At 41.4% G+C, this 27,688-nt stretch overlaps 1 protein-coding gene across 1 annotated transcript in view; it reads right to left on the bottom strand.

The window, feature by feature from the left end:
* cacng2a (calcium channel, voltage-dependent, gamma subunit 2a) overlaps positions 1 to 27,688 on the bottom strand; it is a 54,134-nt gene that overhangs the window by 7,772 nt on the left and 18,674 nt on the right. Inside the window, exon 2 of the mRNA XM_056753000.1 lies at positions 9,621 to 9,704. Coding sequence (XP_056608978.1) covers positions 9,621 to 9,704 — 84 coding nt within the window. The remainder of the gene's footprint in view (positions 1 to 9,620; positions 9,705 to 27,688) is intronic.

The following is a 27,688-nucleotide window of genomic DNA, read 5'->3' as shown; positions in this document are numbered from 1 at the left end:
TTTCACTTTAATGATGTGTTTTCATAAAAAATATGAACCACAAATTAAAAATGCTTTAAAGTAAGGGGAAAAGCCAAAGATCTTTGAATGTTTTTCAATTATTATAAAGTTTCAGTTAAAGTATGTTTAACATAGGGTAGTATTTTATTGTTATGTTTTCATTTAATACTAATGAACCACAAAATAAGCATTCGTTTTAAAGTGTTCCTGAAAACAAAAACTGATCCTGCATACCCCTCAGAAAAGGTGCAGTTTCACCCCTGTATATATATATATAGATATAAATACATATGTATATATATATATATTACAACAGATGGTATAGCCCACACAGAAATCTCAGTCTGAGATAAAGAGACAAAAAATCCTGAGACAGCCTAAATCCACAAGAACTGTGGCAACAGCTCCAAAGTGCTTGGAACAACCCTTTTTCTTTGTTTTTCTTTCTTTGAAATGAGGGCTTTAGTATGGGTGCTTCTGGGGAACCGAACCGATAATGATGCCCCAGGGCAAGCCCATCTCTCTCTGCAATCTGCCCAGCCTCCCCGGGCATGTCGCTGGCACAGAGAAAAGGGAAGTTTTCACACAAGCCCTTTGCAGCATTTGAGGGTCTGTCAGGGGCATAAACAGCGCCTGGGGGTTGTTATTAACATGGTGGAATAGGCAAAGAGAAGAAGGGGCAAGTTCAGCCTGAAGCGAGGTAATGAGCTAAAGAGAGCAGCGAGCAGCGTTTTTTGTAATGCCAGCTTCTATTAGAGATTGTGTGCTGGTGAACTGGGGCTTTGAACAGCTCAATCTTAAAGCTCTGAACAGCCTGGGCTATTCCTAAAGTTAAAGTGTCAGTGATGGCACAGCTTAAAAAATCATATTAAAGATTATTATTTATAAAGTATTTTAAATATACAATGGTGGGCTTCACAAATATTATGATTTTGCTAAAACAGCATGGATATCATAGTCTTTACTTACAAATTTTTACATTTTACAATCATTATACCCAAGTATAGGGCTCTATAAAATATTTAATAAGGCTATGTGTTGCTTATTACTACTAAAGTTTGATGATGTATTGGTGTAAAAAGATTTTTGTCCACAGAACTATGGTCTTTAATTCTTTTGTATTCACTATTTCAGTTGCCATTTTGGGGTGTACAGGGGTGGACTGGCCATATGGCATATAGGGGCCTTTCCCAGTTGGCCGCATCTAAACGTTTGCAAACGTGAACAAACTGAAGAATGACAAGAAGTCTGTGACGTAGTTTTGTGCTGTATAACAACTATACTCGGAAGTATGCTGTATCATACAAAGCCTCTGTTTGCTGTAGGTTGGAGTTGCTGTCAATCCAATATTCTGGGCCAAAGCTAAAAATGACACGGTCCAAATTATCATCCTAACCCCTCGCCCGCTATAATAGCTAGTGAGGCTAGGAATAGGTGAGCAAGTGAACAAATTTTATAATCAACAAGCCAGGTAAACATAATCAGTGTGGTTCAATGAAGGTCAATGCTTTGATGGAGGTCAAAGATGCTGCCAGCTCAGGTAGAACCCTGAGGTGAAGTGGGGCTTCTTTTAGACAAGACTACACTGTAAAACAAATCACAAAAAAATGGGAAATTTTCTGGTAGCTTGGGCACCAGAAATAAACCGTGAAATATTTTTTTCCCTGTAAAATTACAAGTTTTCCCAGTTTTTCTGGGAAATTTGTATTTTTCTGTAATTTTACATTTGACAGTTTTTGTTATTATACGTCAAACACTTTTAAAAAAACAACAGATTTTTTTAATGACATCTTTTACAGTGTAGGTCTATAACATCCCAAAACATCTTTCTATCAAACTATATATTTATTCTCCAACACCACTAATGAAATTTAATTTTCGGCACCAGATGGTTGACATACAGCATCTAACTGGACCTATGCTAACCAAACCTTGAGCTCAACACACCAACTATAACTCACTTATATGCTGCATGTATGAAAAACAAACATCTGCTCAGCATTAGCGCCAGCTACTTCTCATCCATGTACAAGTAAAACTTATACGCACATGTGAATGGATGCTCATTCTAGCCGTCTTCACTTTTGACTTGCTCTATCCGTTACTTTCTTCGTCTTTCCTTCACTCACTCTCTCTCGCTCATTGACAGCATTGTGAAAGAAATTTTGCATTCACACTTAATCAGCCTCCCACATACTTGAATGTGCTGATGTGCAGGAGAGGGTCATGCTAATCAGGTGGTGTAGCTTGCAGGCATATTGATTAAATACTACAAACACTTATTAATGTGGAGCTGCCCAAACACCTTGCCCTTTCACCACACACACTTCCCTATCATCAGCCATCTAACTAAACATATCTAACTGAGCCATATCAACCCGTGCTTGCAAAAAAATGAACAAGTAAATAAATTGAACTTTTTCATCTCAGAAAAAATACCTTCAAGTATGACTCTCATTTGAGCCTTTAAACAGTTTCTGTATTGTCACAGGCCTCACGTCATAATCTGTTGTGTGCTTTAAAACCAAATTTTTTCATGCTCATACAACAAAAGTTAACCATATCCAACAAAATGTATTTATGCGTACAATTATTTTTTCCCCTACAATTTAAAGGGATGGTTCACCCAAAAATGAAAAGTCTGTCATGAATTACTCACTAGTATACATAATGTATACAATAACGGTATACATTTCTTCATTTGTTAAAACACAAAAATATTTGGACGAATGCTTGTAACCAGTTCTTGACCCCGTTGGCTACCATAGTAGGAAATATTACAATGGTACTCAAAGAACTCTTTGCTGACCTACATTCTTCTAAACCTCTTCTTTTGTGTTTAACAAAACAAAAAAATTATAAAGTATTTTTTCTTATGATGGTGGGTCCAATAACTGTTTGCTTACAAGCGTTCTTAAAAATATCTTTCTCCGTGTTTATCAAAACAAAGAAATGTATACAGGGTTGGAACAACTCGAAGGTTAAGAAATGATCACAGAATTTTTATTTTTGGGTGAAATATCCCTTTGAGTTGATAGAATGTTATTTTTGGTAATTTAATGAAGTCAAAGAAGCCTCAGTTAAAGTTACAATGCTATATTTTATTTAAATCAAGCCTAGAATCAGTCAGAGACTCATTTCTTAAAACAGTTAGGCTGAAGACTTGTCATGTCATGGCTATTTCTGTAAGTGTAAACAGGCACAACCACAAGTGAAGCACTTGTGCATTTATGCAGTCATCACTGTAGTTCAGTTCTGACAAGTGGTGAGAAATTCTCTCAAGACAACACATTTATTTAAAAAACACTTAAAAAGTAAGAACCTCAATTCTAAGGTTCAGCTCATAAGGAAAAATCTCTAGAGACCAATGTTGTATCCGTTTTTATAACACGATGACATAATGTTTGTTGCACAACTCTATCACATGATATATTTTCACAATTAACTGGTAAATTTTTGCAAAAATGTGATAATATTTAGGAAATTTATGTTTCCTTCTAGTAACAGTATTCCATATACTTGACTGTTTAAAGTCTAACGCAGTTTTATAAAATATGCACTTCATTTAAAGTAGACCTTTTCAAATGATAAAAAAAGTGCTGGTTCAAGCCTGGTCCAGAAGAACTTTCTGTTTCAGTTTTTTAACACTACACAAACGTTCGACCAAAATTCAACCAACAGAAGTTTATTACCGATTTAAAATGTTAAACAAATATATAAAAGATTCAACCAGATGTGTAAGATAAAAAAACGAAACCTGAAGTGCTTCTGGACCAGTTTTTAAATCTCGCAAAGTGGTCTAAACAGAATGTCTAATTTATGACAAAAAGTATGCAAACATTGAAACATGACTTAATCCGGTAGCCTATATGGGAAATGCCATTCAAATTACTTAAAGTACATGACAACTGCAGTCTAAACCTATCAATAATGCCGAGCATGACCTTTGCTGTTATGATCATATGATTTGGGCATGTGGCCTGTACGCAGTCTCTATAGGGTAAGCGGTGTCGCATCGGGCGACACAGGCAGTGTCCTGAACTATCATGTGTGATCATGCGTGTGTGAGTGCTTCACATCCAATGCCCACAGCTTAAGAGGCATGTGTCCCTTCCCCCCACCAGGTCCGATGGTATGTTGTATATAAAGTATGGAAAGAATGTTGAAAAAGAAGTAGGTAAAGAATAGGGATTCATTAAATTCCTGTTTGCCTCAGTGATCAGGACATGCAGTGTGTTGTGCAGTATTTTCCTCTTTAAATGGATAGTTCTCCCAAAATCTACATTCTGTCATCATTTACTCACCTTTGAGTTGTTCCAAATCTTCTGACGAACACAGAGAAAGATATTTGGAAGAGTGCTTATAACCAGAAAGATTTTGCCCCCCATTTACTACCATAGCAGGAAAAAATACAAAGATAGTCAAATGTGCCCCAAAACTGTTTGCTGTCCTACATTCTTCAAAATGTCTTCTTCTGTTAAACAGAACAACATTTTTTTTCATACTATGGTAGTCAATGTGGGGCACAATCTCTCTGGTTATAAGCATTCTTTCAAATATCTTTCTCTGTGTATATCAGAATCTGGAACAACTCGAAGGTGAGTAAATGATGACAGAATTTGAATTTTTGGTTGATGTATGCCTTTAATCGCCATTTGCTATAGGACCTGTTCATCATCTGCCTTGAGCTAACCTAGTGCGCCCTCCGCACATGCAAACCCGCTGTTCGTTCGACCCCATCCCCATTGATTTAATCTGCCAGTGTTTCGGGTGTGTGTCTGCGCGTGTCTGGGTCATCCAGTCACAGCCAGTTTTGGCCAGAGTCAGATCCAAACCGTGTGCTCGTGAGGGCGAGAACCACACCATCACTGATACTCCTGAGTGCCTTCTTTTGGGTCTGATGTAGATATGTCATGTCAACCAATGTACATCACTTCATCTGTATGAAACCAAATACAGATGCAATCCAAAGATATGAAATCATCTACATTCTTTTACAACTAATAAACTCATAAAAGGTATAGTTCACCCAAAACTATCATTCAAAAGGGATATGATTATTACCTGTGACAAAACAAAATTGTAGTGATAAAGATTGATCTCTTTTTCTGTTTGCCGTTATTTATATTCAAGCATTTCCAACATTCATTTTAGTCCACACATGCTTTAAGATGAACCCATGACCTCAGAATTGCACCGTTTTCAACCAGTTAAGCTACAGGAAGAGCTAACGCTAGTTACCCTGCTTCATCTCTCTAATAGCCTCTGTCCCTTCTACCAGCTGGCTCCTCTCTCTCTCTCTCTCTCTCTCATCATCCCCTCCCTCCCCCACTGCTGTTTGGTCCTCCGTTGCGCTGTGGAAGATTGCAGCTCTGACACGGCATGATCTAAAAACCCACTGGCGCTTCAGAATGCTTCAGCACTCTTATATAACTGTGTGTGGATGTGTGAACTGCCTGATTTCGCTGCCTGGGCTGTGTTCTCGTGATCACTCCAGCAAAGAGAAGCCTGCCACTGATAGGGCCTGTGTTAATGTGTGCGCTCCTGGGTATTTGTGCGTGGCGTATTTCCTATGTGTGTGCTGTAAATATGTATGCAGATGATATGCTGCTGCTACGTTTTTTATTTTTCTTGTATGATAAACGTCGACCACGGATGCCTGTGGGTAATTGAGAATCAGCGCACAATTTCCCCATTATCAAATGTGCATGAATCCATACAGTAATTTTGTAAGTATGCAAATGTGGATGTCTAAAAATACAGGCATGAATATACATGCAGCATGTTTTTGAGATGTGCACACCGACCTGTTTTTATTTCCTCTAGTTTTTTCTTGACGTTCGCAGTGTTTTTTTATTCATGGCCAATTCTTTTGGAGTGTCATTGAACTATATGACGCCACCTATGACATCATTTGTGTGACCTCATTAATGTGACTCTGCAGATAACTTACATAACAGCTTCGTGGCTGGTGGACTATGGATCATAGCACACATCTCAAACCACACTGTGTAGTGTCAGACACAAAAACTCTTTTATTAGGGAGGAATATTTTTGTCTTCGTGGGTGTTTTTTAACCTTCCATTTATGTCAAACACTGTTTATCCATTCATAGTAGTTAAGTGTAGGACTATACCTATTAAAGACCCAATGTGTAGTTATTTGGAGGATCTATTGACAGAAATGCAATGAAATATACATAACTATGTCTTCAGAGGTATATTAAGACCAGTGTTGGGTAAGTTACTCTGAAAAAGTAATTAATTACTAGTTACTCATTACATATTCAATAGTGTAATTAGATTACTGTCCAAGTTACTCTGTCCAAAAAGTATTTAGTTACTCATTACTAATTACTTTCTATATCATACATCAACCTTAGTTAAGTGATTCAAGGATAGACATGAAACGGCTTATTTAATTCATTCATTCAAATAAATAATATTATTAACTGACCACAGTATTACAAATGTGAGAATTATACATTAAAGCACAGATTTTAAAGTAAGACTTTGAATTTTGATGTCAATTACACTATTGCACACGCATATATTTCACAAAGTATTTAGTATAATTACATCAAAAGTAACTGTAATTAAATTACAGAAAACATATGAGTAATCCCTTACTTTACTTTTTCAAGGGAAAAGTAATTAAATTACAGTAACTAATTACTTAGTAACTAGTTACACCCAACACTGATTAAGACCTTACATATTAAAGAGTTATGTTTTTATTTCCTTAGAAAGAGCTATTTCTCTATTTTTAGCTACATCCCCTTGCAAGGAATTCGCCATGTTGTTTCAACAGTAGCCCTAAATGGACAAACTGCTTTACAGAACGCGTTTCCTGAATACATTATCTCCTTCGGCAAAGAAGCAAAACCATGATGACATCTAAGAAAGTTTTACATTTCCAGGTTTGGACTGCAGACATAGTCCACTGCAGGATAAACTTACAAAGCAGGACATTGTTTTTGTTTTTAGAAAGACATTTTGTACATTATAAACCGCTTCCAAAAATCTGCTAGATTTCATCGCAGTCTATAGAAGGAGTCCATTTCTGCTTATCCCACATACACTACCTTCAATCACTTTAACCCAGGACACAGTCGGTGACCAAAGGTACTACACAACAGATATCTGAGAAGATAAGACAGAGCGGCAGGGAGATGAGACGTACCAAGGAGAGAGAGAGAGAGACAGAAACTGACCTATATAAGAAAGAGGCTGAAATATTTATGGAAGTGAATGTCCTAATTCATAAGCCACTGGGAGCTTTGCGGCCTGTTCATCCAATTGCAGCAAAGGAAAAGGACAAACACACGAATTCACATGCGCACGCACATACAGGGTGTGAGGTCTGCAGTTGGTTGTTGGGTACAGCTCAGGGTCATTGTTTCAGGCCCTTTGGCCCCCTGAATTTTGAAACACTTACAGGCAAGACTTCATATAAGGTTGCGATGTGCAGTTAAGAACTCAGCACCCGTCGGAGTATCACAATGGGGTAGACACGCTCGAACGGATTCGAGTCTGAAATTCAGTCTGAGACCTGGTGGTCGCAGTGCATCATTATGACAATGTCAATTAACAATAAACTGCATCGAGGTCAATGCTTATACATAACTGTGCTGTTTAACTGGATAGGCTATAATCACAGGCGCAGTGAAGAGTCAAGTACAGCAGGTCAGCTACCTGTTAGGGGTGATGCATTGAGCTTAAGAGGGCCCTACACTGGGATAATTGTATGGTATTTTATCTAATATCATCTTCTAACCAATAGGTACTCATTTAAGTAGGTTAAACCGTGGATGGGCGAAAGCTCTGACAGATAGGGTTAACTTTGATTTCCAAGGTTCTTGGCCGAAGATCATTCCTAGTGTAATATATCCCCAATGAAGAAACAGATCAAACCTTTGCTAGTCTAACTGGTCTCAATCTGAGCTTTAATCAGTTGTTGAGTTACAAAACACATATTTGGAAAAATTAGACCTCCATCCAACGGTGCTTTTCAGTTACAGAACCTTCAATTACTCTCAGTTGTTACCATGTTGTTTCCCGTCAATTCGGGCCCTTGTTTTGATGACAGTAACTGATAGTCCTGCTTGTGAGTTTAGGATTGATGCGTGTGGCTCATTTGACACTTGCTTCCTGAGCCTGCTTGCGCAGAAGAAAAAAGAGTGGAAATCAATGGCCTGTGTTTACGATGAAGCCAGTGTACCGTAATAGGGCCTGGTTTAGCAGTACTGTATGAGCGAGAAGCTGCCGCTGCTGAATATGAGCGAAGCGACATTTACACACACATGCAGAGAAAACAAAGTGGCATTACATGGCCTAATAGCACGAGGCATGAGACAAAGAAAGACGCACAAAACTGAAACATTGTACTTGAAATTAGGCCCAGATCAGGAGTCTCATTTATAAACGTTGCGTACGCACACAATTGGGGTGAAAACTTGCTTACGACACCTTCTGTGGAAAGGGTGTGATCTATTATAAACAAACTTGATGGGAGAATGTGTGCACCTGTAAGCAAACTTCTGGAGACAAGGGGCATTGGCGACACAAACGGTAAGTTAGTGAACTCAAGTTAGATTGCAGAAAGTAGCCTAAATGTGAGAAGATAGATTATAAATATTAATGAATTTAATTTAAATCTTATCATACGTTAGATCCACATTTTCATGGTGATTAAATCTGCAGTGTTACTTGTTATCTAAATGAAGGGCTGTCCAATATTATACAATTATTTAAATATCGCAAATGTGCATATCACAATAATTCACAATAACTGAATTAAAAAAAATGTAAGAAAAACAATCTAAAAGTTACATATAGACCACTTTGGATGATGTAAACAACACTGATCTAACACTGGTCAAGAAGAACTTTCTGTTTAAGTTTTTAACACCACACAATGGTTGAACAAAATACAGATCATTTTAACCGAATAAAATGTCAAATGGATATCTTTAAGTTTTAATTATGTAAGTGAGATTAAAAATAAAAACTGAAACCGAAAGTGCTTCTGGACCGGTGTTTACATCTTACGAAGTGGTCTATATAGTATAAAGTCAGAGTTTGAGGTTGATGCAGATAGCAGAGAGCTGTGTATGATGTGTGAAGATAATCAATAATCAAATAATGTGAAATGTGTATGTTGGTTATATAATTTTCAGTTTTACAATATACATTTTAAAAACTTAGACCATTATTGTTTCCTATATCGTTTATCGCATTATTTAGCATGCTATCGCATATTGCATTTTTCGTCAATATCGCACAGCCCTAATAAAATGTACGAATGAGATCATAGAAATTCATATGAATTTTTGACCTTGTAAAATTCGACAATTAAAAAAAAATTGTTATCGAAAAAAGGGAGGAACGTACAGTGATGCATAGTCAAGAGGCCAGAAATTTTGTCCTTGTTTGATCTCAGTCAAATTAATTTACAGATTGTTTTATTGCCACTATTGACTATGTCGAAAAAAGCTTCCCGAAAACGAGTTAGAAGAATAATAGCAAACCTCATACATCTTAAAATTCCTTGGAAACGGAATATGGAAGAAGTTGTTTAGAACGTGAATACTGTCAGAGAAATATTAAAGAGGCACTCACGCAAGAAGTACTCCGAGGCATCTGCTTCGTAATCTGTGTCTTCTGGAAAGTGATCTATCTGCTTACACAATCCTTTGAAGTTTCCTGTAACAGAGGAAGAAAGAAACAGTTGCTGTTAGGTTTGTACATTTAAGCACCGCAAATCCACAATCTTTTTATTTAGAGAGTGCTATGGGACAGCCTGATGGTGCAGGTGCTGTCTTGTAAACAAGAGCAGCGCAGCTGGTGAAATCCTGGAGCTTCTCCAGCCGCTGTGCTATGGGAAGATCATCTCATGATGTGCTAGTGTCCAGGTTCAGACGCTTCCTGCCCTGCTCAACCATTACTCTGGGCCATAGTGTATAACAGGTCAGTCAAGGTGAGCAAGGGATGTGGGCCTGCAAACAGCAGCAATTACTGTTGCCTTTGATGTGTGCGGACATAAACATCGGGCACAGCACCAGGGCCGCGGTGCCAAGCTTATGAAGTTGTTCATCCCTCCCCCATTACCTCACCACTCTCCCTGCTTCATCTCCCTCTCTCTCTTCCTATCTCCCATGTGTTTCTCTAATGATTTAATCAGATTTTTCTTCTTCATGGTGCCAGGTGTTGCCTGGGATATTTTGGCTGGGAGGCAGAACATTAGCGGCATGCTTGTGGAGATGAGAGGAGAGTAGAGGCCTATCAAAGACACTTTCATGTAGGAGACAGATTTACACTATTCTCTCTAGTCCATACAGTCTGTTCCACGAGGTTTTGAGGACAAGAAGAAAGACATGCAGTACCGTCTGCTTGTGACAGTATTAGTGTATTTTTTGGCTTTCATTATTGGTTTTCATTTTCGACAGGATTTGTTGTGAGAAAATAAAAAATTATACATTTTAAAAGGACACTTAAGCCAGGTGTTTGTTATGTTATAACTGAATGATGAGACTCAGTTGATTCTTAAAGAAACAGTAAAATAAAAATACTATTGTTACATATTTGCGCACACTCAAAAACAGCTGTGTTGAAAACATACATGTTGTGTTTAGTTAAGGACAACACACAAAATGTTCTGTAACTGAACACAGCTCTGTGTTATTTCTGGGACAGTACTTTTTGTGTTAATTTTAACTCCACTTGTGTTGTCCCTTTCATTTATTTAATACAAAATAATGTGTTCGAATGACGCATAATTTGTTAAAAAACATAAACTAAGCAGTTTGTTAATAATTCATACATTCTCTTTGAGAAGGCAGGTCTTTCTACATAAAAATATCTTTTCAAACCGTCAGGTCTGTATGTTGCGCAAAATGTTTTTTTACCATTGCCATGCAATCGGATTTATTTCGAACATCACCTGACTAAACCGGAAAACTAGACATTGATTTTTGTTCATCTTTGGTAGTTCCTTTTATGTAAGAAAGCACATACGAAAGACCTGAACCGGATACGGTGATATCTGCTTTCCAGTTTCTGCATGTGATGTTTGGCATAAAGCTTAGAGACTAAGGACAAAACTATGCTGCTTGGTATTGAAGTTTGATGCCTTGGCTGCGTGTCATTTTATCAAAACCAAGAATACACTAGACTCAATATACAGTTATGTCACAGTTGTCATCTGCTTTAAAAATATTTTTTATAAGAGTTTCTCATATATCTGAAGTATGTAGTAGTATACACTATAAAATAGCATTTCATTTGTTAGTTTGCTGTTGCATCATTTTATGATGTTTACAGGGATTTGAACAAGACTGTGAGGCATTACACTAACACATCCTTGTATGGTTAAAAGCATTACGGTCAAATTAAGGAATTTTGGCAATAGGTCTGTGGGAAGCCCAACATTGGGCCAACTGTCAATGGATATAATTTTTATCCAGTACAAACTGTATACTGCATCCTCTAGCCCTCACCCCACCCCTTAACTCCCATAACCAAACCCCCATGTCCCAAAATATGTCCCCACAAGGTTCAAAATGTCTGGTATTACTATATCTTTTCTCATTTGGTCCCCACACTGCAGGGTTTACCAGGACCACATAGACACACAGTGTTGTTTGAGGCACACCTTAATCATCAATGGATCAAATATAAAAGTGCTGAGTGTGTATGCTTGTGTATTTGTGTGTGTTCATTGCTCCGCTTCACCTTCCTGTGCTTTGGCTCACAATCAAACATTGCACATTGATTTCTATCAATGAGCTCTGCGGCAATTAGCTGGAGCAGGGGCAGGTAGATGAGAGAGAGAGAGAGAGAGATGAGGAAAAGGAAGAGCAGGACAGTGTTGAGTAAGAAACAAGGAGGAACATAAAGAAAGGAAAGGAAAATGTTACTTTAAGGTAGCAGCGATAAAGATTGCATCATTCACATGAAACTGTGAAGTCACAAGAGCACAAACTTTCTGATGTTTGCCATGCTATATATCTAAACTGTAGGTTACTGTGTTTCAAAAATATATTTTACATAATGAATAATCCAACAATAATCAAACCCAACAATTGTGTGAAACTTTCTGTAGACTTCTGCATATACAGATCTGTTGTATGTCTAGTTTAACCCACAAGTAAAATGGCAGAACATTACTTCTCTATCCTTTGTTTTCAGCCCCATCAAATAAAGAGCAACCATATGTGTGTATATCTTGTAGGACAGTTCTAGGCATACATCCATGTATTAAACATCTATCACTACCAAAGTCAAGTCTGGTGACCCTTGTCCCTAAATGGCTGAAGAAGCCAATGATCTGCATCACTGACAAAGGGACAGAGACAGTCTTATTTAATCACCGTAATGGCTGAGAGAGGTCATCGCACCCGTTCCGTCTTGGTGACGTGCAGATGAGCTATGCACTGCCTGCTTCAGATTCTCATAAAGCATGCAATTATCATTATCGTGGGGGGTCCAGAAGAAGAAGTGAGGAAAGAGAGGGATTGGTGGAAAGAGGTCGGAGACAAGGACATCAGATTTACGAGTGCTTGCGCAGCAGAAACTCCCAGTCAGCCCACGCACCAGGCCTTCCCAGTCAACATCAGTCGATGAACCCGCATATCTTGTGTGCTCTCTTCCATTCTTTGTTCAATATATATTCAGTTTCTATAGACACAGACTAAGAGGCTGCTTAAGTACAATCACACATAGTGTAGGTAGAGACCAGAAGTGAACCGTGACGTTTGAGCCTTGGCCCTCTGCGCACGCACCACCCCAACCCCCAACACACACACTTAACACAGTACAGTAAGGTATTTTACCTTACTGTGCTTTCCATAGAAGTGAGAATACATCATTATACCATCACATGACATTTACCACATGATACATTTACAATGCCACTCAAGATTTGAAACGCAACAAGCAGAAAGCAAGTCAGTTATCACTAAAATAACATGCAATACAAATCATTATTACACATGTGCATCATGAACGGCTTGTCCCGTGTATGTGCTCTTCAACGGAATAATGGACCACATGACAGACACTGCCACCCAGTCTGATCATAAAACCAACACAGACTAACTTACCCAATGCCAGTTTAAAAAGCGACACCTCATGAGAGTGCTCTCAGCACAGAAAACCGGTCCAACACTAGCAGACTGTAAACAAAGATTAACTAGCAAATAAACTTTGATCACTCCATCCAGGGTGTATCCTGCCTTGATGCCCAAAGACTCCTGAGATAGGCGCAGGCTCCCCGTGACCCGAGGTAGTTCAGATAAGCGGTAGAAAATGGATGGATGGATAAACTTTGATTATAATAAATCTTATTTATCGGAGAACAGCGTCTGCTCCGTGATTTTGAATTAATCTTGTAGGACTATGAAAACTCACGTGGATAGAGTCTGAATCGATCCAGGAAATCAAATATACATCTAATAGGGAAAATCGTCCAACGAAAATAGTATTTTAAAGTTTTTAAATATATATTTTTTATGATAGTTTAGGTCATCACAGAGAGCCTAGAGGTCTCTGAGGGTTCGCCACTGGAAGACACACACAAACGTACTTTTATTATTGTATATCCATATATAACCACTGAAACAATTAAGCGACAATTCCAAATTTTCATTTAATCTGCATTTCTAGATGTATTGTTGCCATTCTAGTCTAGTGACTGTTGAATTTTAACAAAATCAAACCTCAGGAGTGACAAAGTAATCCAACAGCAATGTGGAAGACTGGCAGCATGAAAACTGTGAGGAAAATCCAGGTTATCATATAATTTTTTTTTAAATTTATCCTAAATACATGTTCAAATATTGCTGTTGTATTGCTTAAACGTGAATATGAACTTGGTTTATTTGCAGTATTTTAGGTGTGAACAAAACAGAGCATGTTCTCTATTATTTTGACAGCTGAAATGTCAAGATAACTGTAAAGGAATACTTCACCAAAAAAAATACTTCCATACTTTTCTTGGCCTTCTGTCAGTCCAAACATGTATGACATACTTTCTTCTGCAGAACACAATAGAAGATATTTTGCCCCAACAATATTGACATCCATTGTATGCATACAAAACCAGTTAGACATTTATCCAAATATCTTAATTTGTGTTCCACAGAAGAAAGAGTCATATATACCTGAGATTTTAAATGATGTGAGGGTAAATAAATGAAGACAACACATTTATTTTAACTTATCACTTTAACCTCTCTCACATGCTTGATAAAAGTATAGAAAAGTACAGGGGGAGAACACATGAGGATTTACACACCGTCTCTCAGAGTATGTGCAGGATGGCGTGGCTGCGCCGAATAAGATTTGATTCTCCCTAAAGTGGGACAATCTTCCTGCTGAAACTCCTCTCTATTCAACTGCATTATTTGTACTCCTCTCTGCTGTTCTGTTCTCTCTATTATAATCTCAGTGCAACTGCTGAGTTCAATTCAGTTTAAACATAATTTTTGATTTTATATTTTCAGGTACAATGAAACTGTACTTGCATAAGTGGAATAGATAAGTACATTACGAACATGGCTGCCTCGTGAACTTGATAATCGTTGCTAGCTAGCTTTGCATATTCATAAAGATTATGCTTTTTATAAAATACACTGGATTGCTTAAAACTATTTACAATATCTGGCTTTTACATTTAATTCCTTTTGGCCTCTTGGAGATGAATGTCCGCGGAAAACTCATAAAGCTCATTGCCAAACGTTAGCAGATTACTACATGAAAAATTTTGATTTTTACTTTAATTGTAATCTTTATCTTCTCGTGCTTTCCTTACTGCACAATTTCCATTCAGTGTGAAAGATTACAGAGGGATTATTAAAGATAATTGGGAGCTTTCTTCTCTGTTCTTCCCCTCTCTTCATCTCTACACTTCATTCGGCTCATAACCGTCCTTTTTAAGACACAATGCCGTCCATCTCATTCACCCTATGTGTGCGTGTTTTGATGGTTGAATAACAGTAAACATTTCTTCTTTCTTTCTTTCTTTCTTTCTGCCTGTGAGGATGTCAAGAAGGACAGAGGATACTCATGTAATCCCACAGCTATACCGCTGTGAAGACGACCCCTATGAAGCCATTGTCCTATCACAGAGTACTCCACTGACGACTGGCATGAAGAAGAGCCCGCCCACATGCCGTTCCCATCTAACAGTGATGTCATCCCTTCAGCTCAAGAGAAAATCAATGCTGTTGCCCACACAGTTAAAGACAGAGCTGAAGAGGGTTGGTGTGTGTATTTGATGTACTTGCGTGTGTGTGTGTGTGTGTGTAGGGGGTGTCAATCAGCTCAGTTCAGCTCGGTGGTGGAGGAGGAGGCCAGATTTTTTCGGAGAGATGGAAAGCTCTGCTTTTCCATTGGACTCCTCCCCTTCTTGTCTTTTTTTTCTGCCCTGTTGCAGGTGGGTGTAGTAGTTTCAAAAAGTTTAGCAGCAGCCTCCCGAGCCATGAATTATTAGCCTACGAGTTTCCATGGTTACAGTTTAGACCTATTGGATGGCTATATTAAGCAGATATCTGAGCCCAGCATGAGCCAAGTGATAAAACCATGGTGAAAACGAGACGGCTCAAACCAGACTAAAACCAGTTGTTTGGTGGTTTGACTGTAGCTAGTTTATGGTGGTCTAGCTGGTCTTCCAGCTTGTATTCTTGCCTAACAAATGCCCAAATTGATATGCAAAAAAATAAAGTATATATCTAAAAAAGTCTTATGAAAATATTATCAAAATTAAGTATGTTTTAAACTTATTTGTTTTAAGTACTTAACTAAAGTGTATTTAACTAGCCCCACTGACAGATAATTCTGCCCCTGATTGCACACATCTGGGAGATGTCTATTTGATATCTGCAATTACATCTGCAAGACATAATTTCTTGCACTACGTCTCTGAGACGTTTTCTGTAAGATGTCTATATGCTCTTTGACAGACATCTTACAGACAACCCTGCATGGAGAAAAACCCTACTAGAATTTACTTTTTTCTACGTTAAAGATGAGGTAACACACGTCAATTTATAAAAGACAGATACAGCTGTACGATTATTTCCGGAAAAAGTCATGCTCCTGGAGGCGTGAAGGGGTGGCAGAACTACTGCACGAGCACACAATACATCATCAAATTATCCCTGCATAACTGTTGATTTACTATAAGTTTGTGTTGTTTACATGATGCGCGAACACAGCCATTGCCTGCCGACAAAACACAAACATATGACTTTGTTTGATTTAATGCGTGCGGTTCATGTCCGGCATCTATTAGCGCTGGGACTGTGCCATCTATCAGTTTCAAACGATCTCCAAATCCAGTGTTATATCCACCGTTTATATAACATTCATCACCGAAATGCAGTGAGCAAACAAACACAGCTAGATTTCCATCAGCCAAGTGAAGCGGGATTGGTGGGCGTGTACTTTCTCACTCTAGCTGGTTGATGCGTGGGCGTGCCCTTTCGCTCACTGGATGACGGGCGGGCGTGCTTTTCCGGGAGAATTGTCCAATTTTTTTTGGGTCCGAACCGCGGGTCGTTTGCGCCATCAGCCTGTGTCGCTGCGTCATCATCCTGCAGCTGTTTGCCCTGTCCCAGGAGAAGGCGTCAAAATGCATAACATCGCTCACGTCACTTTTATACATTTATACCATGTCACCAGTGTGTGCTTTCTTGTTTTAAGCATAAACTTACCTATAAGATTCTTTTTTTATAAAACATTTCTTTGGTCACTTTTAACCAGGTTGGGCTAACACCGGCACATTCCTCTTTCATAATGCATTAATTTCCAGAGAAAAACTGTTGATAAAACATTAGGTCATGAGTCCCGACGTATTTGCACTGTTGTTGTTTTCGTTATTTTACAGCCGTATTGTTGGATTTTTTGATATCATTATTACTAGAAATTCCAGGACTAAAAAGCTGATGGCGTGGCGTACCGGTCTTTTATTGATCAAACGTGAAACGAATTCGCTGGTTAAAGTTTAACAAAAGTAAATTTTGGAATGCAGCAAATGCTATTTTTTCCGCAGAACTTGCATATTAATGTAAATCAATGGAACGTAAAGTCTAGTGTGACCACGACATTAGGCTAGTCTTCATCTACTGAAGAATATGAATGATACTTCACAATGGTTAAAGTGCCTCTAATTTTGTTACTGAATCTTAATAACCACAGACTTCGTACCAAAACCGCATTAGGGTATAGCGAGCACTCCATGGTTACCGTCGCCCACGGTGATGGGGATGGATGGGTATAGGGTTGATATGGTGTGCTAACGATGTGGCCTTAATTAACGACAGTGACAGCACAAGGAACAACAGCCACAATCGGTGTATTCATCTAAATAATCACCAGTTATTAATCTCAATATTCCTGCTGGTAAGGTGTGTACTGAAGCACATCGCCAGGAGAGCTCTTTCACGCCCAACCCAGCAGGTGCTCAGTGTGTGTCTATGTGTTCTGGCATAAATAATGACGCTAGAATGGTGTATGGGTGAGGGCGGTTCAGATAGTACCAGGTAACAGCTCCAAAGATGAAATACTTTACCATTTACCTGTTGCAAAATCCAGCTACAACCAGCTCCTGAAGGTGATACTAGCTGCTAGAAGTTGGTTACTAGTTTCAGGCATTTATTCACCCTCATGTTGTTCAACACCTGTATATGACTCTTTCTTCTGTGGAACACAAAAGATGATATTTTGAGAAATGTCTCAGTGATTTTGTGTGCACACAGTGGAAGTCAAAGTGAGCCAGTGTTTGGTTAACAACATTCCTCAGAATATAGGTTTGAATAATGTGGTGAGTAAATGACTCTGTTTCTGTTGTGACTAGTGTGAATACACACTTCTGCTGAACATGTTAGCAGTTCTATTTAGTTTGCTTTAGAAATGGGGCATGAGGTGGTTTTAGAAGGTTTAGACTGTGATTTGCAGTGCAAACATACACATGCAAACCCCCCAACACACAACCTTGTCAGTATTTTGTTGACTATTTAAAGATCATAGATCCCTGGGCATTAGCTTTGATGCCGAGCCAAAAGGGCCCTGCACCCTACGGTCATTCTTCCATCAATATCACTGTGGTGTTCTCTCTCTCTGTCTCACAGACACATGTTGGGATTCCATAGACATAGACATTATGATTTTTATACTTGTTCAAACTGTATCACCTAGCCCCTGAACCTCACCCTACCCCTAAACCAAACTCTTGTTTACGAATAAACATTAATTAATTTCGTTTATAAGCTGTTTCTCATGGGGTCCTAAAAGACATTCTGCCAAACCTTATCTTATTGTCATTTCTTTTTCATCCGTTCTCTTATCTTCTTTTGAAAGCTTTTCCTTCTCTTCCTCAGTAGTTCTGTCACTTGCATCAGCACCAGAATCCTCTCCATCAGCATCCTCTCCAGCCCGCCCTTTCCTCAGGTCGCCCCTGTCCCTCATGTCAAGAGACAGGGTCTGAAGTCTGCAAATCGCTGATGTTCTATCTCAACCAAAGCTTAAAAATTCCTAAAATGTGTGTCTTTGGTACTGCTATGCCACAAATAGAAGAAAGTTTTACACTGGGGCTGCAGTCAGTGTATCTGACCTAGCTGAAATTCACAAGCAATAGAGATGATGCTGCCTTCTTTCCCTTCACTGGAAAACTAATCCGAACCAGTTCTCAAGAATCAGGTCATGAGAACTTACATGTGGCTCATGAGAGGGAAAGAGAGAAAGCAATGGAGATGGAAACAACCAGCGTTTAGGAGGAGAGTGCGTTAGACGTAATACGTAGGAAAACTTGAAATAGTAGGAGACACAAGCAAGAGGTGAAAGAACAAAAGTTTGACAAGTCTATGACTTTTAATCGATTAATGTTAACTTTGAGGCCGCCTATGCTAGCGAACTGAATTTGGCCAAAGAAAGCATGTAACAGAGCTGTGCCTTTAAAATGTCCAGCTATTAAGAAAAAAATTACGACTCAACTTTTATGTTGCTAGTTATGCATGAAACATTATGATACCCCTTTTAACTGTCCTATTTTAACGTTTTGATATTTTATTATATTGATAAGATTTTTGGTTAATTATCCTTAAAGAGGGAGTGTAAAAGTTACTTTTAATCATGTTGTAAAACCCGCACAATTCAGATTTTGACTTCATTGTGATTTTATTTTGTAGAGGTACGTTGAGTTGAAATGATATGTGTCCTAAGCCAATTCATTCGTATATTTTTCTCTGAAAAGTATCGAAAACGCAGAAAAGGGAAGTGGTTAAAATCTCACGTTTCAAATGTCGCCCTCTCTATTTACCGCACATGGTGTCGCTAGTAGGACAACAGTTGTTCCTATCTTAGTTTCCAGGGAAACTTTTTGTAGGTCATCCCCAATTCCTGTTTCACCTTCAAGAAAATGGCAAGAACAAAACTGAGCTCAGAATGAAAGACACAGACAGATTCTTTAAACAAAGTACAGCAGACACAAATGTGTGAGACTGAATGTAGAGTCAAGATGTGCAAAAGCTTAGGAGAGAAACAGTTTCTATCAAGACAGAAAATAAAGCAGTGGACACAGACAATTTGGACATCTCCTCTGCAAACAAAAACACAATACCGAGGTGATGGTTGTACAATTTCCCTTAAAAGAATGAATGAATGAGGACATGGGCAAGTGGCAAGCAGAGGAATTGGGACTGGAGGGCAATCTAAAAACAGTCGGTCAAAGATCTGCATGTGCTGTTCCCTTTTTTACCTCTCTTTCCCTTTCTTCCTTCAGTATCTATATCCGGCTGCAGAACACTGTGTTCAAGTCGTCTGAATGGTCTTTAACAAGGCAATGAGACAGAGCATTACAGTGATTTTAACACAGGTGAGAGGTGTTATTGTAACCACCTTAACTGTAGACAAATCACTGTAATGCATGTTTAACTGCCTTAAATGTCAGGAACCAATGTTAAATAATCAATTTTATTAATAATAACTGGTCAAAACAATAGTTCAGGCAGATACAGTTATTCAACATTTAGTATTTTTATTAAACATTCTAGATTAATAGCAGGAAACATGTCTATTGGTCCATTACGACAGAACGACGGCATGTCAGATGTGCATATCAGCATTTTACAATGGCTTTGATATACAGTATCTGAATCTGATATTTATGTATATAATATAGAGAATATATATCATATCATCAAAATTTAGATTAATATCATACATATCAGATTTCTGTAATGCAAGCTCATATCATATTGTATTTTGCTGAAGCATGAGTAACATCAGCTTTCCGATGTGCAGATGTGAAGCATATCCAGTGGTAGAGTAAGTGCATACACGCACACACATACTGTAACTCTGAAAACACATGGTTCACGGGGGGTGTGTTCACACTTCCCTTGCACCGCATGTGTACGCGCGTGTGCATGCTCACTGTGGCGCGTGCTTTGTAAAACACACAGAGTGACTGTGGCTAGGCTGCTCTCATTAACACAACCAGCACTCAGCCAAGAACCCTCACTGACCAGGTGCTAATTTGATTTAGCTCGCGGCGGCCATTCCACCACCACTGAGATACAGACCATCAAACCTGCTCCTCAATTCTAATATCACACACATATGCACACGTGCATCAACAATAACTGTAAATTCTAAACCTATCACATATCAGATATGCTAGGTTCAAGTACTACACCCTTAAAATAAGGGGCTTCAACGAAAGGTTATTTAAATTTAGGTTATTCTATGCCATAGAAGAACCTTTTGGTTCCATAAAGAACCTTTGACATCTGAAGAACCTTTCCGTTTCAAAATAGGTTCTTTGTGGAGAAAAAACGTTCTTCAGATTATAAAAAAGAGGTGGCATTAAAGAACCTTTGACTGAATGGTTCTTTGTGGAACCAAATCGTTTTTTCTATGGCATTGCTTTGAAGAACCTTTATTTTTAAGAGTCTACGCAAAGTTAACAAAACCATCACAGACCTTTTATGCAGTGGCATTTGCACAAACCTGAGCTTTACTCCAGAGATTCAAAAACTGCTAATCCAATTCATTAAAACAGGTTTGCATTTCTTACAAAACCTATATTTGCGAACAATCTAATCCACCATCACGGAAAATCCATTCACTCAGCATTACTTTGCAAAGGCAATATGATTGAGCACTAAATGCCATTTCCCTACCATTCAATAACATTAACTGTTGAAACGTGTCCCGTTCGGCATCAGCACTGAATGCATCGGAACCCTCTGCAGACCTTACAAATACTGATATACATCATCCTTGGTGGGAGTTAGCTTACGCTATCATCATTGAAATGTGCACGGTTAGCACAGACACATAAGAAGCAGTAAATCGGCATATAAAGCAGCTGACGATGGATCACATGGACAACTCTACTCTTATGTAAATCAGCTGGTGTATGTAAATCGGCTTTAACAGCAGCAGGTATGCAAGAGCATGGATCTGGTGGGCTACTTCTATGAGTGACCATAAAAGATCACAAATCAAAAGCAATCGATGACTGGAGGGAGAGAGAGAGAGAGGGAGAGAGAGAGACATATGAGTGTAAATGAAAAGTAAGGAAGGGTGAGAGACGTTTATGGGAGTGGGGGTGAGGACACAGGAGCTGTTGATCTGGTTTCAAATCAAAGAAGGAACATCTTGCTAAAAACAATTATACGAAAAAAATCATAATGACTGGCAAAAGAATATCAATACAGAATTGTGAGGCAAAATGTGCAATATTTAAAATATATATAGATTTTCCCCCCTCCGCCTCTAAACCTTGACAGACCCCCCATGCCACCAGACCAGAGGTAAGGGCCGAAGACCGACGTCTCTGGTTACACCATATTTAATTAGTCACAAACAGACGCTCACCATCAAGATGTTAGAGTGTTAGTGAGGTCAATGAACTATCAGGGGGCACATTATGAAACAGATTAGCGTTTTACTCTATCACCAAGGGCATGTTCTCCCTCATTCGATCCATCACAGTCACGTCATGCGATGCGCAAGTAGCCTGTGTAAATGTGTGTGCAAACATCCCCGATTCTGTACGTTGGCTCCAGGTATTGCTTTCAGCGCCCTGTGGTCCGTGTGGGCTGCGGGGAGAGCTTGCTGCTAACCAGGTGCCAGGTTGAGGGGGTGGATCAGTAACATCTGCTTTTATTCCTCCTGTGTAATTTTCTCAGGCACTCAGGTAGAATAGCTAATTTGTAGTCTTAAGTCTACACTGCTGTGCTTTTTACAGTGGAATGTGTTTAACGTTGTGTGACACGGATTCGGGTGAACATTATGAATGTCATAATTGTTTATGTTATTACAGAATGTCTGACCGTAATGCGCTGTCTGGTCTATATAGGTCTGAGTATGCATAAGTGGCAGAGCTCTAGAATGTGACCAAATGGTCACATTTAGCGAAAAAATCTCTGCCGGTGCAACCAGATTTTCTTAATGGACGCACAGCTGCGACTTTAAACTGATCAATAAAATTTTGGGGGGCGTATAAATTTAATGCACAGAAATGTGACATTGCGCAAGCGGCACATCCAGTCACTTCATTTAGTCTCCCCTCTTTCAGCCATTCATTATCTGTCAGTGCCCCCACCCCCAAAGACGTCATGCATTTAAAAGACGCATTCAATGCTATTGATGATGAAGCAGAATGATCGACAGAGAGGAGCTAAAATAAATATGTTATTGTTTTGCCTGCAGAATACAAGAATTTCCCTGGCTAAGGAACAAAATAGCAACTATACCAAATTGTGTTGCATGTAGCGAGAATACAGCTAATACAGAAAACATGTGTTTAAACATGTGCGTACATAGAGTCATAGCGCAAACTACTAAACTGAGTTCTCTCTAAAGGTCCAGTTCAGTAATATCAGCAGCAAGGTTGCGAATTGAAACTAACTGCTCACTTCATCCCTCCCTTTCGAGACACTACGATGGCTGACAGAACATGGCGAATTATATGCAGGGGGAACCGCGGTGTAAGTAGATAGAAATAGCTCCTTCTAAGGTAATAAAAACATTACGCTTTATGGTGTGGCTTTTTATACACCTCTGAAGACATAGTTATGTATATTATATTACATTTCTGTCAATAGATCATCCCAAAAATAACACACTGGACCATTAACGTCTTCTAACTCTGAAATGGACACATACACAAAATTCCAGAATCCTTGTACAAGTTTCATGTTTCCAGTTTCACAGTTTCGTGAACGTTAATATTTGGAAAACAAAACGCATGTGTCTCAGTATATTAGATCCATATATCTGTATACTCGTTCTTAAAGGGGCAGCAGCATAATAAAGATCTCTGTATATAATGTTCATCAAACAACTAATGATTGGCCAAAAACACTCAATGATATTAAAGAAACTGTGTTCTACTTATATGAGTTCTTAAGATGAAGAAAAAACATTGCATACAATAATTTAATGGTTAACCCTCATTTGACTCTATTTTTTTTTAATTATTGGAGTGAGATGACACTTGGTGAATTTTGTCACATTAGCTATGTGAACACGTAGAAATATGATGGACATGATTTGTATATGTTAAAGGGTCACAAAAAAAAATTCACACTTGGCTGAAAACTCAGTTCTTGGCCACCATTGACTACCACCATTCTGTTGACAGTTTGGGCACCTTTGACTGTGGTAGTCAATGGTGACCAAGAAATTTGGAATAACTCGAGGGTGAGTAAATGATGAATTTGATGAAAAAGTTAATTTGTCAACTACCCTTTTAACAATTCCCGACTGACATGATATGAAAAAAACAACGGAAATGAGCTCAATTACAAAACACCCAAACCATCAAAATAACTGTTAGGATAACAAAATCAGTTCCCTTTCTGTCGGTCTCTCGACGTTGTGTCGAGAACGACAGATGGGGTTCGCCCTTGAGAACCAATCAACTCTGACTACTATAGAAAAGGCCAATGAAATTTGGCGAATGCAATTTGCATGCCGGGCTCCGCCCCCGGAAATCCGGTATAAAAGGAGGCCGGCGTGCAGCATTCACTTACCTTTTGTTCTTCAGAGCCATTGCTCATGAGTACAACTCAGGATTCAATCCTCTACAACTACACGCTGGTGCTACGACGTGTTACAGCGGATCGTCCCTTTCTGCAGCGACCTTCCCCTGGGCGTCTCGGCGGTTCCGGAGGTGTTAGAGATTTTTTCTAAAAGTCCTTTTCAGGACTGACTGAGCATTCTCCAGCGCGGCATGTCCCGCTGTTCTCTTGGGTGCGGCACCCTCATCGAGGAGGGGGATGGACACGATCGCTGCATTAGGTGTCTGGGCGTCCAGCACACTGAAGCAGCGTTCGTTGACACATCTGCCTGCACTGCGGGCAGATTGTCATTCAGAAGTTGCGGTCACGGGTGGCTGTCTTCCTACGGGAACCAGCCACCATTTCGTCTGCTACCCGGGCTGTGACATCTGTGGCTACGGCCCCGATGACCACCCACGTTAGCAGCGTTAGTGATACGGGGAACTCTGCGAACGTAAACCCGCCAGCCAAGTGCTCACGGGCCGATCGCACCCCGATTCGCTCTTCTGAACGTTCCCCAACCGGCGGTGGCATACCGTCCGGATCCTCACGCACACACTCGGAAACGATGTGTGACGTAGATGAGATGTCGCTCGCAGCATCGGAGGGAGACTGGCATCCGACTCTGCCGAATCCAAACTCCACCCCCAGCGGTCGAGTTCAGGAGGAAGCAGAAGTGATGTCATCCGTGCTAACCCGGGGATGCGTGGTTCCCGAGGTCGGTGCGCGGTGCAAACCGCGCCCACCCCGGGTGCCATGTTTTTCCCGGAGGTGCATGAGGAGCTGTGTAAAACTTGGAACGCTCCTCTCACGGACCGTTCCAGTGAAACCAGCTCCGGCTCCCTTACTTCCCTCGATGGTGAGGCAGCCAAGGACTGCGTCGAGATCCCCCTGGTGGAACGTCCGCCTGCGGTGCACCTGTGCCGCGGACGGCTACCACCTGGGGGGGGATCGACCACTCCTACCGTCCAAAGCACGTAAGACTTTGGCATCACTGGTGTCGAAGGCTTGCGATGTTGCGGGCCAGGCTGCCTCCTCTCTCTATGCCTTGGCCATCCTGCAGGTCCGCCAGGCCAGGGCGTTGAGAGGGCTCCACGAGGGTAAGGCCGACCCGGGTATAATGCAGGATCTCCGTGCCGCCGCTGACAGCGCTCTACGGGCGACTAAGGCGGCGGCACGGGCCCTGGGTCGGACGATGTCCACGGTAGTGGTCCAGGAGAGACACCCCCGGCTATACCTTGTGCAGAAGAGTGACAGCAAGGAAGTCCGCTTTCTTGATGCACTCATCTCGCAGGGTGGGTTGTTGGTAACACCGTCGAGGACTGCGCTCAGCAGTTTTTTGACGGCGAAGCAGACAGTGGCAATTAACCACATTTTTTTCACGCCGCGACTCGGCCGCCTACAGGCCTCCGAGATCTCACGTGACGTCTGCTTCCCTGCAACCCAGGACCCTTTCGACATCGGCTCCGGTTCCTGTGCCCCCACAGGCGGCACCCCGGAAGCAGAGGTCGAGGGGGAAACCTCCACCCCGTCAGCAACCTCCTCGCGAGAAGGGACACTGACGGGAAGACCCCAGGGAGAACAACATCGGGCCCGAACCTTCACAGCCACGGCTCTGATCGGTCGGTACGGGACGACTCCTGCCTCGTCACCAAAGCCGGGCCCTTGTTAGGGCTTGGCGCCCACTTACTCACTGAGTTTTCTGTTCTCCCCGGGTTTACTTGCAGCCGATCGCACACTCCACTGGACTGTGCTCGGCGAACCGACCTCACACCCTGGCGAGGCGTGAGGTCGTACACATATACGACAGCCGTCACCACTCTCAAACCGACAGTGCGTGCCGTTGTCCCGCCAGGCAGGTAAGCAGGCGGAGCAAAAACCTTCCCTCCGGGGACTCCCCGCGACATGGTTAGCTCCGCCAGCCGACGAACCACCCCCCGTGGGAATGATGAAGCAGACCGTCCCCTTGGTCACCCTGTCACAGTCCCTGGGAGCTCGAGAGCTGCCCACACTGTCTCGCTGGCTAATGAGGGCGGTCCGTCTTGGTTACTCGATCCAGTTCGCCAGAGACTCACCCAAGTCTCGGGGCATCATCTCTCCCTCTGTCAGAGGCAGGGACGCCTCCGTACTTCGGGTAGAGGTCACCACCCTTCTGGCAAAACAGGCATCGAGTTCGTCCCTCAAAACCAAGATGTTCAGTGGGTCACCACCCGCACTTCATCGTTCCCAAGAAAGACGGCGGGTTGCCCCCAAAGGCTGCGTACCCTGAACAGAGCACCTTTACAAGCTGCCATTCAGGGTGCTCACACAGAGGCGCGTCCTGACATCTATGAGGTGTCAGGATTGGTTCGTGGCAATCGACCTGAAGGACGCTTACTTTCATGTCTCGATCCTCCTCGACACCGACCGTTCCCACGGTTCGCGTGCGAGAGGCGGGCATATCAGTACAGAGTCCTCCCTTTCGGTCTGTCCCTGACCGCCCTTTCTCCCTGAGAGGAGGAAGGCGAGCGGGTACTAAACTATCTCAGCGACTGGCCTATCTTGGCACACTCGCGAGATCTGTTATGTACACAAAGGGACCTGGTGCTCCGGCACCTAGGTCGATTGGGACTCCAGGTCAACCAAGAGAGGGGCAAGCTCTCCCCAGTGCAGAGCATCCTCTTTCTCGGTATGGAACTCAGCTCTGTCACCATGTCGGCACACCTGTCCGCAGTTGTGCCCAACCAGTGTTGAACTGTCTGAAATGAACATTTTAGGCAGACAGCGGTCCCCCTGAAACAATTCAGAGGCTCCTGGGACACATGGCGTCCTCGCGGGCTAATACCCCTCGAGTTGATGCACATGACACCGCTCCAACACTGGTTTCAGAGTCGAGTTCCGAGGAGAGCGTGGCACACCGGCAGCAGGCGCATGGTGATGCTGCCCTGCTGCCGACGCACCATAACCCCTAGTCTTTATGACTTTTTCGACGGACTCAGGTCCCTCTGAGCAGGTTATGAGGCAGGTCGTGGTGACGACTGAAGTCTCCCTGCAGGGGTGCGGTGTAGTGTGCAACGGGCACGCAGGTGGGGTGTTGGACGAACCCCCGCCTGCGCTGGCATATCAATTGCCAAGAGTTGTGGGCTATGCTACTTGCACTGAGCAGGCTACGGCCTCTCGTGCGAGACATGCACGTGCTGTTCCGAGGACAGCACTATAGCTGTAGCGAATACAGATCGTCAGGGTGGCGTTCGCACACAGCAGCTAAACACAACTTGCTCGACGCCTCCTCCGGTGGAGTCAACAGGTGACTCGTTCCCTGCAGGCCACACACCCCGGGCAAACTGAACTAGACAGCCGACGTGCTTTCTCGCCAGTTTATGCCTCGTGGAGAGTGGCGACTCCACCCCCGTGCAGTCCAGCTCATTTGGAGGCTGTTCGGGTAGGCCCAGGTAAAACCTGTTCACCTCCCGTAACACCACCATTTGCCCGCTTGATAGTCCCTGCCCTCGGCACGGATATCCTTGCGCACAGCTGGCCGCGGGATGGGCGGAAGCACACCTTCCCCCCCCCAGGAGCCTTCTTGTACAGACTCTGTGCAAGGTCAGGGAGCAGGAGCACCAAGTGTTATTGGTTACA

This window comes from Triplophysa dalaica, chromosome 7 (assembly GCF_015846415.1).
Source record: "Triplophysa dalaica isolate WHDGS20190420 chromosome 7, ASM1584641v1, whole genome shotgun sequence".
NCBI classification, from domain to species: domain Eukaryota; kingdom Metazoa; phylum Chordata; class Actinopteri; order Cypriniformes; family Nemacheilidae; genus Triplophysa; species Triplophysa dalaica.
The sequence above is the reverse complement of the archived record's forward strand: the minus strand, read 5'-3'. Positions and strand labels throughout refer to the sequence as shown.